Source organism: Lutjanus erythropterus, chromosome 4, assembly GCF_056507025.1.
Source record: "Lutjanus erythropterus isolate fLutEry1 chromosome 4, fLutEry1.hap2, whole genome shotgun sequence".
In the NCBI taxonomy this organism is placed as follows: Eukaryota; Metazoa; Chordata; class Actinopteri; order Lutjaniformes; family Lutjanidae; genus Lutjanus; species Lutjanus erythropterus.
Window position 1 is genome coordinate 33206788 of NC_139320.1, and position 18434 is coordinate 33225221.

At 38.8% G+C, this 18434-nt stretch overlaps 1 protein-coding gene across 1 annotated transcript; it reads left to right on the plus strand.

The window, feature by feature from the left end:
* Positions 1–27: 27 nt before the first annotated feature.
* rffl (ring finger and FYVE-like domain containing E3 ubiquitin protein ligase) lies at positions 28–10967 on the plus strand. Its single transcript, XM_084717706.1, has 7 exons — positions 28–287; positions 2800–2981; positions 6500–6697; positions 6783–7031; positions 8212–8416; positions 9184–9207; positions 10752–10967. The coding sequence occupies exons 2-7, from the start codon at positions 2802–2804 to the stop codon at positions 10940–10942; spliced, it is 1047 nt and encodes a 348-aa protein (XP_084573832.1). The 5' UTR covers positions 28–287; positions 2800–2801; the 3' UTR covers positions 10943–10967.
* The last annotated feature ends 7467 nt before the right edge of the window (positions 10968–18434 follow it).

Consider the following 18434-nt stretch of genomic DNA (forward strand, 5'->3'; position numbering starts at 1 on the left):
TGTTGAACTCTTCCTGGTTTAGTGTGTGTGTGTGTGTGTGTGCTGTGTCTCTCAGTCCTCTTCTTCTTCACTTTGACTCGTTGTTTTTCAGTTTTTATTCCTTCAGAACAAACGGACACATGATGCTGTTAAACTGACAGCTGGACGCTTTAAGCCGCTGGTTAACTGGTTGTTAACTGGTTGTTAAATGGTGATTGTTAACTGGTTAACTGGTGTTTGTTAACTAGCAGCGGCTCGTCGGTCGGTTAGCAGCCTGTTAGCTGTAGCAGCAGTCCTGTCATTAACAGGTAAGACGGTTCATTCTGCTGATAATCCTGTCGATGAGTTGTCAGTTAACTTGTTTACTAGGTTAATTTAACCCGGGTTAACTGCCGCTGCTGTTCTCTGCTCTGCTGGTTTGTGTTTCTTTGACTCTTTAAACTTCACTAACTAGCCTGGTGTTACTTAGCCTTTAGCCTGCTAGCAGCTCAGCTCAGGTACTTTTCAGACTTCACACGCCAGACTCCGTTAATATTTTTCTATATTAAAGGTAGATTGACTCACCGGTAAACAAATAAACATTTTAAATTCTAACATGTGACTTTGGACGTATAATCAAGATGTAATTTCACATTCGGCCAACAGTTATCGCAAAATGGTGCTAATTTTAATTGGATGTAAACTTGACTTTACTTATGTCTAAGTTGTGTTGAATGCGTTTCGTATGGTCTCTTATTTTGTTATTTAAGAGTTTTTCTTCCGGAAACATAACGCCGAATTTATCATAAGATCTTAATACCGCGCATAAATCTCGTTAACATTGTAATTTACCTTGGAAATGTCTGATGACTGGGAAGTAGAATAAACACATCAGTTTTTACTATGTAATTTGGTTAGCAGTCGTGTGTGTGCAAACTAAAGAGTTGAAAAAAGTATGTAGATTGTGTTATAGAGGCGGTAACGGTGTCATCGTGAAGAAATACTTGGAAGTAAAAGTTCTGCTCAGTAAAATATATTCAAATATCTCCAGATGAAGTCCTGATAATTTCATAACATTTCCTTACTGTCGCAGGCAAACCCCCCATAATTAATATAGTTAAATTTAACAGTGACAGGCTCACTGCTGAACAGCTGCTCGCCTTAAAACACAACTGAAGATTTTATACGAGTCAGTAAGAGACACTCGTCCACTCGGCTGACATTTAACACAAAAATACTGACTCCATGTAAACTTTATTATAGATAGATATGCTTCTAAACAACACTAGTCTGTACCTTTACGCATTTTATATTGTATTTATTAAATGAAAAATTGTGCTTCTTGTAGAACTGCAACAATTAACGGATTGATTGTTAATTAATTGATTATTAAATTAATCGACAACTATAATGATACTCAATTAATCGGTTTGAGTAATTTTTCTAAAGAAAAAAGTCCAAATTCTCTGACTTCAGCTTCTTAAATGTGAATATTTTCTGGTTTCTTTACTCCTCTCTGACAGTAAACTGAATATCTTTGGGTTGTGAGTAAAACAAGACATTTGAGGACGTCATCTTAGTCTTTGGGAAACACTGACATTTTTCGATTATGAATTGACTTAGAAAGTAATCGTAAGTTTTCAGCCCTAGCTTCTTGAAATATAACTCCAAAATATCTAAGATGTTTTATACTCAACGTATACACACTTAAAATGTAGTAAAATATCTTCTAATAAAATCCTAAACAGTTTTCTACTGTGGGAGGAAAACCTCTGTTAACATATTACTAAATTTAACAAAGCTGGTAACTCAGAAGTACACACCTCCTATTGGCTAATATTTACTGCAAAACAGTATTCATGTAGTGAGACGTGGTTATTGTTGTACAGGGCTGAAAAATTAATTGAAATTTTATCAAAATCACAATCTGGTCTACTGCAGTTTTCAAATAACAGGAGGTACATATTGCCATTGCAATATCAGTAAAAATAATGGCAATTAGATATTTCTTCAACATTGTTCAGCTCTACTGTTGTATTTCCAAATAATGCTAGTCTGTATTTACAGCTCAGTTTACACATTTTAATAACTAATTATTTATAAATCAAAGTTCTGTTTTGTGAAATATAATAGCAAACGTACAACCCCAATCCCCAAAATCTGGAACGCTGTGTAAAATGTGAATGAACCAATATTCAGTAGCATACAGAATAAAGACAAGATATTTCTTGTTCAAACTGATAAACTTTATAGTTTTTTGTAAATATCCAGTCATGGTGTGACAGGATCATGTTTACCACGGTGATACATCAACTCTTCTTTTAACAAAATCTCTAAATTCCTGCAGCTTTGTGTTGCTGAACGTTTTTTTTTTTTTTAAACTGTTGGACTGTTCTCCCACATATCACCACCTCACCTGTTTACCTGTGGAACGTTTCTAACAGGTGTTCTTGGAGCGTTCCACACTTTCTGCTGTTGCTCCTGAACCGTCTTTTTTGAAACGTGTTCCAGGCATCAAATTCAGAATGAGAGTATATTTACAAAAAACAATAAAGTTTAGCATCAAATATGTTAATATAGGTCAAAAGGGATTTGAAAATCATAGTATTTTGTTTATATACAATAATATATAAATATTTTATTATAAAGCAACACAAAAGTGCCAGATTTCACAGTGTGTTTTGGTCTATAGTTGTCAGTGCACAGAAGAGAATTGTGGAAAAGAATTGTACTGTAAAATCACTATTAAAAATATAACAGTTGTCATAGTGACTGTTGTGTTATGAAGCATTTAATACTTCTTATAGTCAGTTTTTCAGTGTATTTCTGTGTATTTTTCAGGCATGTTTGCGTCTTGCTGTAACTGGTTGTGCGTCGACTCGACTGATGGTGAAGAGTTGAGCAGAGGAGAGCGACAACATCAGTCCTACACAAACTCCGCCTTCAGCAGTCAGCCGTCTCCTACTCCACCTGAACACACCTGTAAGGCCTGCGGGGGGCGCTTCGACACACCTGCCAAGAAGGTAACCCTGCCTGTGTCCTACCTGTGTCTTTTTTTGTAGCAGCTGATCATCTCTGTTGACCTTTCTGTCCAAGTCAGAGGTCTGCAACCAGTACGATCCAAAAAGAGACACAACTTTTAAATTCTCTCTTTTTCTCTGAGCACTTTTTTTTTTTTTTTTTTTTTTTGGCATCCATAGCAAGTTTTTGAAGACTAACCCCTGACAAAATTTAGAGGAAAGTCCACCGAGCCATAGAGCTGTGCACTATGACCCACACTTTAGTTAACAACATATTAAAACTTTTTGTAAAATGTGATGTATAAGCTACAGATTTTTACAGCTGGACAATGTAAGAATAATTTTTCACTGTAAAAAAAAAATCCTACTCAAGTTTTTTGAAATAAACTTAGTAAAGTTTTGCTGACCTATAATCTTCAGTTGAGATAATTAACTTTTCTTCTTTAGATAAAACTGAATCTTTGAGTTTAGGAATTAAAAATGTAATGTAATTCAAAAACTGGTCACAGTGGACTGTTAACCTAATTTATCATTATTTTGGTGCCAGAAAATTAAATGCTTTTAATGAGAAATTCAATGCATTTACTCAATATTTTTTTTAATTAAATTTTTTGGAGTTTTTTAAAACTCACACATTTAGAAAGAAAAGAAAGAAAGTTAATTATCTCAACAAAAGATCAGTAGTTGGTAAAACTTTTTCAAAAGCAGTATGTTTCCTTTAAATTTTGAGTTTTCGTAACTTTTTTGACAAATGAAAATTTAAATATTCAAATTAAAAAAAGGTTATACATTTCCATAAAGTCACAGGAAGTCACTGGAGAAGAGCTAAAGGACCCCATGTGGCTCCGGAGCCGCAGGTTTGAGACCCCTGGTCTAAGCTGTAATACCCAGCAGTGTGTTTAAGTTTTGAGTTCATAGTCATTCTGCTCCACAGTGATGAAGACTTCCTGTTTATAACCTCCTCTGTCAGTCACATTGTCAGAGTGTGATCTGTTTGTTTGTCTTTTCTTCCTTCTGGAGTTCCCTTGTCATCATTTCTGACTTGAACACTGTGAATTTTGGGTAGCTGTGGGTAATTCCTGAATCTCGTCACAGAGTTTCTAAATGTTCAGAGTGACTGAAAGTGACCACAGAGGTTTAAAGATCTTGATGTTAGAGCGGGACATTCCTGAGTCCTGACTGACTGATTAAAGAACAGATCCTCCTCGTCTGCAGCTGGTCTCAACGTCCCGCCGTGTGATCAGCTCCTGATGCTCAAGTCACTTTTCAACTGTTGGACTTAATAAGACAGACAAATAAAAGAATCCATTTCTGTGGCCAGATATCTTTGAGCTACAGCTTCAGCCCTGCTTTTTTAGTCTCTGTTTGTTTACATTTACTTAGACTTTGATTTGCAACAAAAAATTGATTATTAATCGACTATTAAATCATTCACCAACTATTTTAATACTTTATTCATCTTATTTTGCATTTTTTAAAATGAAAAATACCCAAATTCTCAAAACTATAGCTTCTCAAATGTGAATACTTTCTGGTGTCTTTACTCCTCCCTGACAATAAACTGACACAACATTTGAGAAACACTGAACAACATTTTTCAACATTTTCTGTCCTTTTATGAGCCAAACAACTAATTGATTAGTAGAGAATGTGATGGTCAGATTAATTGATAAAGAAAATGATCATTAGTTGCAGCTATGGCTGGGCATTATATCTATATTGTATTGTATCATGATATGAGACTAGAAATCGTAATATATTTTTTAAAGGCTGCGTTACAGTAAAGTGATGAAATCTTCTGAACTCACCAGACTGTTCTAGCTCTGCTAGTATTTGTCTTTTATCCACATAGTCATTATATTTACATTACTGATGATTATTTATGAAAAAATGTCATTGTGTTAATGTGGGATGTTTGATGTTTGTTTTGTCTGGTCTTGTTGTGTGTTGAGTGAACGAGTCTTAGACCTAAAATGAAGGGAAAAAGATAAAAAAACATGAAAAATTAGAAAAAAAAATCATGAATAATGAATTGATCATTGATTATGTGATTAATTGTTGCAGCTCTACTTAATTTATCACCATAGCTGCTTCCACCCTTTGGAGCACAAAACATGTCATCTGTCACCACCAATATGGTCAATAATTATCAATATCGACTGATATAAAACTTCACTATGGTGATAGATTTTCTAGCTCTTTCGCCCAGCAGCCCACGTCAAAGTGTGTGTATCGTGTCTGTGTGTATCGTGTCTGTGTGTATCGTGTCTGTGTGTTCAGACTAACTGAGTTATGACTCAGAGAAAAAGGAGTGTTTTAAAGAAGCTGAATGAGCTCCTGATCAGCTCTACCTGCTGACTGTGTTGGTGTGCAGCCAAACTACAGTTTCCAACTTCCTCCTTCACCTGTCCCTCTCACCTCACACACCTTGTGAGGTTCATAAAACCTCTGACGTACACTGACAGGAAATGTGCTGCGCCTGATCAGCTCCGGTCCCTCAGTGATCAATGAAAGAGAGAGAAACTGTGTGATGGTTGAACCTGATGTGTTTAGGGTTCAGGGAGGACATCGGGGCCAGACCCTGACCTGAACCTGGACTGAACTGTAGTGAACCCTGTCTGTAAATAATCTCCCAGGTCAAACAGCTCCCTCTGGTGGACTGACTGAATCACTGCACCTCCTCTGAATGAACTCTGATGAATGAAAACAGCTGACCATTCATCTGTTTTGTTTTCAGTCTTTTTTTTTCTTTTTGGTGTATTACAGACATTTATATCACAGCCAGACCAGAATGTGTTTAACTCGTTCACCAGGACATCTTAAATCAGATTTAACCCTTTAAACTCAGCTTTCTTTGGCTCCAGTTTCACTCTTTTCCTGACACATCTTGACTTTCTTTCAGGATAAATGAGGTTACTTGGTACTGGTTTTATTTGATAGTTTAAAGAAGTCAATAATAGTAGAAATTTGTAAGAATGTTGGTGTCTCTGATTGACAGATCAGGTGACAGAAATGCAGGTAAACTTAATATGGATTTGTGTGGCGTCAGAATAAGGGCTGCACGACCTGGTAAAAAAAAAAAAAAAAAGTCTTATTGTCATTATTTTGACTAAAATTGCATTGCAATGCCTTATTTGGTTTGAGTAATTTTTTAAGGAAAAAGGTTAAAATTCTCTGATTTCAGTGTCTTAAATGTGAATATTTTCTGGTTTCTTTACTCCTCTCTGACAGTAAACTGAATATTTTTGAGTATAGTAAAACAAGACATTTGAGGACATCATTTTAAAACAAACCACTATTAATCAATTAATGAAATATGAAAATAATCATTAGTCACAGCCCTACTTTAGCGTCCATGTTGTTTCCATATTATGACTTAAAGCTCATGAACACACCCAAGTCAGAAGAACAACTTCACTGGACCATCTGAGGAGCATGTGAACACAACATGACAGCAGCTCCACCTGTCTGTCTACTTCAGTGACTGTCTGACTCTCTCTCCTTGTCTGTCTGTCTGTCAGCATACGTGTGTGGACTGTAAGAAGAACTACTGCAGCCGTTGCTCCGCCCAGCAGGAGCCCCGGCCCCGCCTCTGTCACACCTGTCAGCGCTTCTACGGCAACCTGCTGGTGCGGGCGGAGCTTATGAAGCTGAAAGTGAAGGAGCTCAGAGACTACCTGCACCTGCACGAGGTCTCCACCCACCTATGCAGAGAGAAGGTCAGTTATTATACCGCCTTGAACCCCTGACCTTTGACCCCAACCCCCACCTACCCCAGTTAAACCAGTGTTTCCTGTTGTGCAGGAGGAGCTGGTGGAGCTGGTCCTGGGTCAGCAGTCTTCACCATCCAGCGAGTCTTCTCCTGAGACCCCGGTCACTGACCTGCCCTCTGTGACCCCTGACCCTCCTGATCCGACCCCTCACATCTCCACCTTGACTCCAGACCCACCCACACCGACCCCCACCCCTGACACCCCTGCTGCACAGCCTGAAGTCCCGCCCCCGCCCACAGAGACCACTCCCACTGAGCCCGACGTTCAAGACGAAGACCAGGTAATGTCACAACAAGGGTGCTAGAAAACCTGCGATATATACAGCAAATATATCACTGCACTTTACAAACCGAGTCTCTAAATCACCACAAACCACAAAACTAACTGTGATGGAAGCAGAGAAGAGTGATAGAAACAGAGTGCAGCTGACACGCTGTCAGACACTTCACCAGATCGCACCGCAGAGCGCAAGACAGCTGATGACTGTTTTAGTCTCTCACAGGCTCAGATTCACTAAGCCACTACTGTAAACAGCAACTGTCCAATCATAGATCAGCAAACATAACTAGTGAGCCACAGGCGTGTACAAGGGCCTTTAAGACAAACTATACTCAATGTTACTTGAGTCTGGAGGGTGTTTTTTTTTTTTTTGTAGTCTTTCAAAAATGTTAAACATGAGCCCTCATGTGTGGAGCTGATTATACTGTCTTTATCTGCTGCAATTGTTAGCATCCAGCTATCTAACACTAGCTCACTAGCTAACCTACCAACCAAACTCGTCTTAAATGCCACTGCATTAGGGTAACATTGGGATTATTTATGTGTGGTGTTTGTGGAGGAGGATGTGGGCCGGTGCTGAATCAAAACGGGCCAACGATGAGTTCTAAACTGGGTTAGCTTAGCTCTTATCTCAGTTCTCTTCCTGGGGCGTTTGTGGTCCAGCTGGTCGATCCTCTTAAGGTCAGCTACATGCTCTCTAATCCTTGTGCTTCCTTTTCCCAAGTTCATGAACGTATTTCAACCGTCTGTCATCTGTCATCTGTTTCACCATACGACCAGTGTTTGCTGAGATGTGACTTCAGCCTCAGTCTGTTAGTATTAACATTATTTCATGCACACACTTATTTATCAGTGTGAACTGTATCTGCGCAGTGTGAGAATGGAAAGACTGACAGGTGTAGCAACAGTAGCTAAGGGGGGCGGGGCTTAGTGAAGGGTCAGTGGTTATTCTGTGTGTGTGACACTATTATGGAAAAGACCGTTGCACGGAGAGACCTTTTTGAAGAATACGATACTCACCAGACTCCTGTTAGAAAAACTGAAACTAAAAATTCTTAGCTGGGGACAGCCATAGAAACAAGACAGCTGTCCTGGAAAGATTTTTAATGTTGTTAGATGAAGATTCAAAGTTTTCAGAAACTGTGGAGACTGACTCAATGTCTTCTGTCTGTCTGGTTCAGACCTGGGACGCGGAGGAGGCCCCCGTCTCGGGTCGCAGGGCGTCTCTGTCCGACCTGACCTGTGTGGACGACATCGAGGCACTGAGCGTCCGACAGCTGAAGGAAATCCTTGCCAGGAACTTTGTGGACTATAAAGGCTGCTGTGAGAAGTGGGAGCTGATGGAGAGAGTGATCCGGCTGTACCACGACCAGCAGAACCTCCTGGGTGAGTCTGCGAGTGAGGAGACCCTCAGCTGATGGTTTGGTCTTTGCCACAATTCAGTCAGAGATGCACGTGATTCACCTTTCCTGTTGAGCACTGAAGGAGAAGGAGAGGCTGTCTCCTCACTGAACATCTGCAAAAAAGTTTTTATTGGTTCAAAGTTTTCCACCTACAGCGAGGTCTTCATCAGCCAAACATGTTAACAAAGTGTTTACTCATGAGTTTAATATCTGTGGACAGAGTTCTCCCTGGAGAACATGTGTGACATAAACAGTTTACACAGTTTGATTAAGTGAAAGAATCAGGATTTGACAGATCAAAGTGACCACAGGGATTTAAATTTAATACCGAAACAAAGAGATCAAACACAAAGACTGTGACAAATGACACAGGAATCACCATAAAACACACATTGTGTAATCTTTCTGTGCATATTTCATTCTCATGGCTCATTTTGTTTGATAAAAGACAAAAATAATGAAGGAAAAGAACTTTCCACTGTGACCAGTGAACAGGTGCCAACAGGTGGATCAAAAAATATTCATATAAAATAGTAGAAGCACTAACATCCAATAAAAAGAGGTGTTTTTTTCAAATGTTTTTGTAAAAATTAGAATTTTCACCAAAAGTAGCAGCCAATAAAACAGCAATCATGTATTCCCACCTCTGAGTTTAATAAGCAGTGAAATCCTGTGTGGGGGAATCATTGATCAGATGTTTATGACGTCTGTTAATAATATAAATACAAATGTTTTCTCTTTGTCTTTCAGCTGCCAATGCTGCCAACGCTTCAGGTGAGTTTTCTGTGTTCTAGTTAACAGAACATCTTACAGATAAAGAGCCTCCTTTTATCTTATTATAATCTTAATAAAAAATAACTAATCCAAACCAAAATCCACAACAGCATTATAACGATGTCATTTAGTGTTTTATGTTCATGTTACTGAGCATCTAAAATGATTAGAGGTCAGATTCAATCCAAAGTTTTTGTACACTTTCCTGTTATTGGGTTTGAATTGGTCATGATTTTTCATTTATGACATTTATGACCAAAATGAAGAAACTTACTTTGTTTTCAACTAATTTAGTGAATCAATCATAAAAAAAAAAATCATAAAACAGTGCAACACAGCTTCGTCTCTTGGAGTCTGAGCCGACTGACCGTCGGGAGCTGAAGCTGTTTTATGGCTCCAGACCTTTGACGTGTCATATGACCTCTGTGTGCAGAACACAGGAGTTCCCAGGATGCTGAAGTCTCCATCAGCAACAAATAACATTAGTTTGGATCCAAAGTAACACGTTAAAACACCAAAGTTACACAATAATACAAAGTGACAGATGGAGGCAGCTGTAGACCAGCAGCTCCTGTGTTCTGTCAGAAGGAGTCTGATCAGTTTAAACAGAACAGAGATGGAAAATTCATTTCTCTGTCCGAAAAGTCTACGTGACAGGAAAGTACCCACGCAGTGTACAAACATTTTCCTTTCTATATTTCCAGACAGAAACGAAAGATTAACCATATAAAAACAGTTTAGAATAGTTTCAATAATTAGATTATTTCACAACTTCATTATACTTCAATTAATAGTTTAAGCCTTTTTGTCGGAAAAAATGTCAAAGGAATATGAATATTTGCTGGTCTTCTATGATATGAAAGGGGCAGTTCACCCAAAATTTAAACCACATATTTTTTTCTCTGGCCTGCAGTGTTCTTTACTCTCCTAGATAGTTTTGTAGTGAGACACAGAGTTTTGGAGATATCAGCTGTAAAGATGTCTGACTTCTCTTCTCTATAATGGCACTAAAGAACATGTGACTTGTGGTGCTAAAAAAGCCAAAAAATACATTTGAAAAACTCAATAGCAATGAAATCATGACCTCGCCACTGGACTGGTTTCTGCTGTAGAATCTTCTGGAACTACTTTCTTTTCTACTAGAAAGAAAATAGTTCCTAAATGAAACTGATCAGCTGGTGTTGAATTTTTCAAATGTATTTTCGAGCACCACAACCTGAGCACCATCTCGTTTCATTATATTGTAAAGACGTCAAACATCTGTACAGCTGATGTCTCCAAAACTCTGTGACTCACATCAGAACTGTCTAGATGGATAAACAGCACTACAGGCCAGAATAAAAATATGTACTTCTGATTTTGGGGTGAACTGTCCCTTTAAACTGAACATCTTGGGGTTTTAGATTATTGGCCCGGATAAAACACGGCTAAAACCTGAGATGGATGTTTTTCTTTAGATAGATTAGTTGAGATAAATTTTTAAGAAAATAAAATAATTAGTTGCAGCTGTAATGTGTCCTTGATGATCTTAATGTTGTCTCCAGACGGCGGTGGCGGTGGCGGTCCCACTGGTCTCGAGGAGCACATCTGTAAGATCTGTATGGACTCTCCCATCGACTGTGTCCTGCTGGAGTGTGGTCACATGATCACCTGCACCAAGTGTGGCAAGAGGATGAGCGAGTGTCCCATCTGTCGCCAGTATGTTGTCCGAGCCGTCCACGTCTTCCGGTCCTGAGCGCTACCAACCCTGACCAGCACACAGGTAAAAAAAAAAAAAGAAAACCCAGCCTGCCTCTAATCCTTGTTTAACCAAACCCAGCCCGCTTCTAATCCCAGTTTAACCAAACCCAGCCCGCTTCTAATCCCAGTTTAACCAAACCCAGCCCGCTTCTAATCCCAGTTTAACCAAACCCAGCCCGCTTCTAATCCCAGTTTTAAACAAGCCAGCCTGTTTCTAAGGAAATTGTTAGACGTTTTGTCATCTGCTTGTTTTCAGAGTTTAGTTTTCATGTTCTGTTAGTTTCATTTTTGTTATTAAAAAGGTTGGTAACAAATATTTAGTGCTGATAACACCACTTCCAGATTCTGGTTTAAACAAACTGAGGCTGTTTACAGTTTATGTCACAGAGAAGTGTTGAACTTCATCTTAAAGCTGAAAACCTGAAGATTGATTTCAGATTTTTCGAAGTTTTTCGAGTCATAAATCTGTAATAAACTTTGTTTTTTTTTAGGTGCCTATTCAAATGTTAAAAGTTTAGAGCGTATCAGGGTTTCACTACATTATGATGACCATTCCAGATCTTGATTATCACACAGACCTCAGAGAGCACCGCAGAAGAATTAATGCTGGGATTTGGTATCAAAAACTTTTGACACGTGGAAATTGAGTTGATTGTTCTTTGCTTAGAGACTTCCTTATTATCATGAAGGCCAAAACGCACTAAAGGCATCTGACACTCGCATTTTGAAATGCACCCATTGTTCTAAATGGCAGAATGCGCACTGAAAGCATCTTGACGCTCGCACTCCGAACTTGTTTCGATTTTGGAGCATCAAATGAGGACCAGGGCTTTTTTATCTGCAGCTGCAGTTCGTGTTTGGGGAGAGTTAAATGGAATAAAAAAGGCATGGACGTGAGGAGCGAGTGCTGATTGAGATTTAGCTCCAACTGTAAGCAGGTTAAAAAAAATGCTTGCAGCAGAGAGGGAGGGAGGGAGAGAGCATGTGAATTTGGACAGATGCGCCGCCTTGATATAAAAACATTTTTTGACCATGAAACATAATATTACTGTACACTTTGGTGGTGTGTGATTTTTTTTTTTTTTTTGCTCCATGTCCCATTTGTGTACTTGTAAATTGTTAATTACTGCCCGTTGATTAATCATAACTACGAAGAACTAGAGAGAGACAGCAGAGAGGAGGGAGGGAGGGAGGGAGGGGGGTCGTGTGTGAAGTGCCGACTGATATAAAACTTTTTTGATGATAAATCCTGATGGTACTGAACAGTTATCTGACTAAAATATCTGTCTGAAACAGACAGATGCTCGTCTCCTCCATGAAACGTTTGTCACTTCGCTGCTTATTCTGAAGCCTGCAGTGAGCTATAGAAGCTTCATCTGACGCGCGTCGATAGACGTCGATAGGCCTGGTTATCAATACCATCACTGTGAGTTAAGTTATCTGAACTGTAGAAATTTCTGATTCTCAGTCATCCAGGTCATGGTATTCGTAGCAACAGTTGTCATAGGCAACTGGACTTGATAGAGTTCTTGAAGAACTGAAGAAGCTTCTGAAGAACTCTTGTCAAGTCCAGTTGCCTATGACAACTGTTGCTACGAATACCTGGATGACTGAGAATCAGCAATTTCTACGGAGCCCAGTTCACAGGAATATTAAACCAGAACTGGTGACAATAACACTTTTTATACTGTTTGAAAAAAAAGTGAGGTCATTTCTGTAACGGGGACTTCTTTGAAAATGGTCATGACAGTATTTCCCTCGCCAAACATTCAGCCTGTCTTTGAAGGTTGTGTCGGCGCCTTCCCTTCAAGCTGGCATGAGCTGGTTGATACTGAGGCTGGATATCAATTCAGATTTCATTTGGTTCACAAGGTCCTGATTCGATTTGATTCAGTATTGATTTGATTAGAGATAGTTCAGTTAGAGATTGTCAAATTGTAGCAGGAACTCTCTGACCTGGTATGTTATTAAAAAAATATTAATGTTTACATTAACAATTAAAGCAGTTACATTTATCAGCCATTATAGCAAAATATAGTATTTTATGATGGGCATTCTTTATTTTTAGAAGTTTTTATTCAGAGACCACACATCCATAAGAGAAAAAAATACATTAAAAGATCAGTTTGGGGATTTTCTAAATCGGTATATTGTTACCAATAGATTCCTTCAGTTCACATTGTTTTCTAGCTTTTAACCGGAGCAGCTGCAGCCTCTGAAAGACATTAAACTTTCCCTGTGTCTGCAAATTTGTTCAGACTCACAGAACTCTATTAAAATTTTTAGTGTCCGTGCCAAAGTCTTGAGACAAATTATTAAAATTTCTCCACACACTGACTGTCTTCTTCTTCTTCTTCCTCTGCAGGACCGACCATCTCCAAAGCAATAAACTGCAAACAAATCCTCCTGAAGGGACCTTTTCCTGTTTTTCTAGTGTAAATAAACTGTGTGGCGTGTCCATGTGAAGAATGTAAAGTGACCTTATCAGACCGCAGAGCTGCTGTTTGAATAGAAACACTGAATGTACAGACTGACTCTGAGCTGGATCGCATCTCTGAATCATAAAACTTCAACCTTTAAACTCATCGACAGAGAATCAAGAATCCTCTGTGCTTTCAGCAGCTCCTCACCTCCTGAAAACTTGCTCCTGCTCAGTGTGAAGAAGGTCGGAGAAAAACAAAACAGGATCCAGCAGGGAATCCTGAAACTTTTTAAAAATTAAAAAAAGTTTCAGGACAGCGATCGGGACATAAACCTACCAAAGAGAAACGTGGCTTTACCTCGACAGATGAGGACCGTCGGAAAGTCACCACATGGCCTTTAACTTCCTGAAAAACTCAGTCTGTCTTCCTCTTACAGTCTAAACCTTGTTTACATTCTGCAGTGAGTTTACACTGTAAAAAATAACTAGAAATAACCAGCAGACCTGTGAGTCTCTCAGATATCAGCCTCTTCTTACTGTTTACTGTTAATGCATCGATTGAAGTGCCGTGTTAACTCGACTGCAGAACATCAGCACTTTCATTAAACTGCCTTCAGATCATGTTATCAGCAGGGAAATGACCTCTGACCTCCACACAGCCACACACACTGAGCCCCACCCCCACCCACAGACGTCTGGGACTTCCACCTGTCAGTCACAGCGTCACCTTCAGACCTGCAGACGAGGATAAAGGTCTGAAAATCTGCTCAGTTGTTTAGCTCTTATATTTCAATTGTAATGTTGCAAACTAACTTCTCTGTTTTCCAGTCATTTCTGCAGCTTGTAGGCTTTTTTTGTAACCTTTAAAATATATTAAAAGTAATTATTTGGTGAAAAAGCAACAATGAGAAAAAAATAATATAATGAGATCCATTTAAGAATAGATAAACCTTCATTAATCCCCGGAGTGAAATTCAGGTGTCACAGCAGCAGCAGCAGCAGTGAGAAAGAAACAAGGAACAAATACCATAATATTACAGTAAGTAGAGAATAATAATAGTAATAATACAAATAAGAATAGAAATAATAAATGGTAAAACTGTGAGCAGCTGGCCATAAAAATGAATTGTTTTTCATGTCACATTAAAGCAGCTTAAGTACAGCAGCCTCATTACAGAAACATTTTCACTTAAATGTCTTCACTTCCAATTTCTCCGTTAAGAAAAATCCTCTCGTTCTGTTACAGAATCAGTTCCTGAACTCACGTCTGCCTCCTGTCTCACACCTCTGATCTCATCTTAACGTAGGACGTAGTTTGAATATAATTGTTTTTTCAGGGAATTTCGTATGTCTCCTGTGATAGAGCTGCAACTAACAAATATTTTCTTTATCAGTTATTATCAGTCAGTTCTTTTTGGTCTGAAAATATCAGAAAAAAGTCTTAGGTTACATTTTATTTTATTGTCTGACATCCAACCAAAAATATTCAGTTTATTACCGTATTACTGTAGCTGTTAATAGCAAAATAGTTGCATTCATTTTCTGTTGATCAATCAATCGACTGATCATTTCAGCTATAATTGGTACCAAATTACAGTTCTTTCTTGGAAATCACCTTGAAATCAGGTGGAAATTACAGACACATGGAATTTTGTGTCTTGTCTGAATTCAGTACATTTACAGATTTCAAATGTTTAAATCCTGGTTAACATATAAAAAATTAAATGACACATTCAGACACAATATTATAGAGTCAACTGTTTGCTGGCACTAATCACCCCCCATACAGCAGACTAACAGGAGCCACCAGGGGGCAGCAGATACAGGAAACACCCACCTTCTCCAGCCCACATGTGTTTAATTTGTGCTAAGCTAAGCTAACCATGTAGCCAGGACTGCACCTTCCTATGAGGTCATTTCCTCATTTTCTGACAATAAGGAATGTTTTTAGGGATTTTATATTCTGTACTTAAATACACGGCTAAATACAGGGCTGATTCCAGTGTTTGTAAACCCAATATATTGAAATTTATAAAAGATTTTAGGTCAGTAAAGCAGTTAAGAATTCCCAACAGCTTTGAGAGCATTGAGCCCTTGATTTTGTGAAATAAAACACTAAGACTCAGTAATTTTTAAGAAAACTGTAAAAGTTCTGAGACATTTATACTGAGTTTATGTGATGTGTTGCATTTATGAGCACTAGTAAAGCTGCAGAAAATGTGGTGGAACAGCTGAAATGTAATTCCGGGTCAGGACCTGTCATTGTACCGGACAGAGAACAAGAGGATTTCCTGAATACTGAAATTTAAATCCTTTAAATCTACATTAGGTGTAATAGAAACAGCAGTGGCCCCAGGACGCGTCCCTGAGGGACTCCACAGGTTATTAAAGATGGAGAACATCATGATGTGTTAATCTTTACCAGCAGATTGTCTCAATGTGTCGTTGAACAGCAACTTCAGCAGTGAAACTCTTTGGTTTGAAATGGACTCGTTGTAACAATGATTGCACTAATCTGTTGATGCTGAAACACTTTGAACTTCTTCTTTAGTTGATTTGTTTTGGTTGAAGAAGAAGCTGCAGGAGAGATATTTTGTCTTTTTTGTTTGTTTTTTGTTCTTGTGAAATCTTTAAGTTTGGTTTTTGTTGATTCTGATTCTGTTTTGATGGTTGTTACTTCCACTTTTTGGGATCATATGTTTCATCTGTAATTTTTGCCTTTGAGGTTGGACAGTGGGATCATGCTATAGCTCACATGAAGTTTCACTGCACTTTGATTTCTCTGCTACAGTATATAAGTGGTTAATATCATGATCACATCACTGTGAGAGTTTTAAATGACCAGACCTCCAGCAGACAGGACATGTGACATGTCAGACTTTATCTTGTGACCCACTGTAAGGGTCCCGACCCCCAGGTTGGGAACCACGGCTTCAGTCTCTGTGAGAATAGCGAACAGTGAATGTTAGGTTCTGTTTCAACTCACTTTAATCACAGTCAATATATTTTGTGATGTTCTTTAAACTTCACTGGAATCCTTAAAAGTTAAATATTTTAAAAATAAACAGAAAAAGGAGAAGCTTTAGTTTTTTGAGTGAACTTTGCTGAATAATTTTGTAATAAAACTGATTTTCTGTCAGATGTGTGTGCGGCGTTTCTTTACATTACTCTGACATGGCATTTCTTTTCAGGGGTGGATGTAACTAATTACAATTAATCTAATGACTGTAATCAAGTAGTTTTTTGGGTACTTGTACTTTTATGAGTAGATTTTCAAGTCTGCACTTTTACTCGTTCTTAAGTATGCATTAAAAGATGTAATCTATTTAGTTACTTTTAAAAGCATAGTTGAGTACTGAGTACAATTTGAATTAACATCCAAACTCTTTATCTGCATTTTAGTAGCCAATCAGGTGATCTGATCACAAACAGGCCAGTGATACCCAGCACTTCCTGTCGTTGCCTCTGGAAGACCTCACAGTCTCCGCTCACATCCGGTCACGCCTCGCTGACAACTCGACATGAGTGAAAGAACGCCACCTATAACTCAACCTCTCCAACACTGAGCTCCTTGTCATCCCAGCCAGTCCCTCTGCAAAACAAGAAATCAGCATCCAACGTCCAGCCAGCTCTCGCCTACAAGGTCTCCCTGAAACCTCGACATCATGATTGACGACCAGCTGACATTCAAGGCCCACATGGCCTCGGTTGGTTGGTCATAACATTTTTCTCTGTACACCATCATGAAGATCGGACTCCTTCAGACTCTCATGATGTCACACACTGACTCCTGCAGCTCCTCACTGGCAGGCCTCCACACCTGCACGTTCAGACCTCTACAGATGATCCAGAACACAGCGGAACATCTAGTTTTCACTCGCCTACAAATTGCTCCCACCTACACGCACTTGATGCACTACACAAGTTAGATTTACATATAATTAAAAAAATCCAATGTATCCGATGCTGTCTATGCACAAATCCACTGGCACCACCTGCAGGCACCTACATCCTGTCAGACTTGAACTTTGCTTCATGTCACTGACTCGTGTTGTTCTCTCCCAACTGGATCCTTGCTTGTGTTTTGTCAGCTCTCAGATGTCGCTTTGGATAAAAGCATCCTGAAACAGTTCTGAACATGTGACATACGTCTGTGTTCTCCACATGTTGGACCTATTTTTCAAGTGACATGATTGTCTTTAGAGTTTATTAATTGACAGATTGATGGACAATGAAAATAATGGTTAGTTGCAGCCCTCCAGAAATGTTTATTAATGAAAAAAAACATGACGCCTGGAGGATGAAGCTACAAGATTATCTGGTGAAAAAGAAAAAAGCCTCTGCTCTGTTTGGGGTTATTATTTTTATTTGGTCCAGGTGATGAATGTGAGGGTGAGGGAGGCAGTGTTGCCAGATCAGGGAGTTTTCCACTCAGTCGGGTTTCTTTGAGTTGCATTTTGATGGTAGAAAGACTTTGGGCTGGTTTACCATCAGTTCTGCTGAGAGGAGACCTGAAGCTCTCAAATCTGTACCGAGATTATAACAGAAACCACCTGTAAAATCACATCATTACTTGTTTGTTTGTTTGACCTCATGAGATTGTGTGCACTTCTCTTCCACCCTCTTCATACGTGTATATGTGGGTGGTAAACTTTAGTTTGGCCGATCCTCAAGGCTTGTTGGAGTTAGACCAAGTTAGATCAAACTTTTTTCTTTCTATTTGAGCTGTTCTTTTATTATTTCTTTTCTTTATTTTTAAGGCACAGAGCAGAAAAGACTAATATTTTATAGTTGCATTATACAATGTGACCTCCTGTCTGTATTCTATTATGTCATATTGATACTGAAAAAAATAGTATGAACCACAACTCTCTTGCTGTTTTTTATCATAGATAATTTTTGTTTTGTTTTTTCATCAGTTTGCACAGATTTTAAAAAAATGTTGAGCTGGAAAACATCAGACTAATCTGGCAACACTGGATAGAGTGTCAGTCTGGTTACGGTCTGTGGTGGCAGGAAGTGACAGTGAATGTGGGCTGAGTGGAGGAAAAGCTGAGCAGTGAAG

What these genes read in the sequence shown, in the direction of transcription:
- rffl (XM_084717706.1), top strand. Translation starts at nt 2,802, where the DNA reads ATGTTTGCGTCTTGCTGTAACTGGTTGTGCGTCGACTCGACTGATGGT. An exon ending in TCGACACACCTGCCAAGAAG is followed by an intron (nt 2,982 to 6,499) that starts GTAACCCTGCCT and finishes TCTGTCTGTCAG; the next exon opens with CATACGTGTGTGGACTGTAA. An exon ending in ACGTTCAAGACGAAGACCAG is followed by an intron (nt 7,032 to 8,211) that starts GTAATGTCACAA and finishes TGTCTGGTTCAG; the next exon opens with ACCTGGGACGCGGAGGAGGC.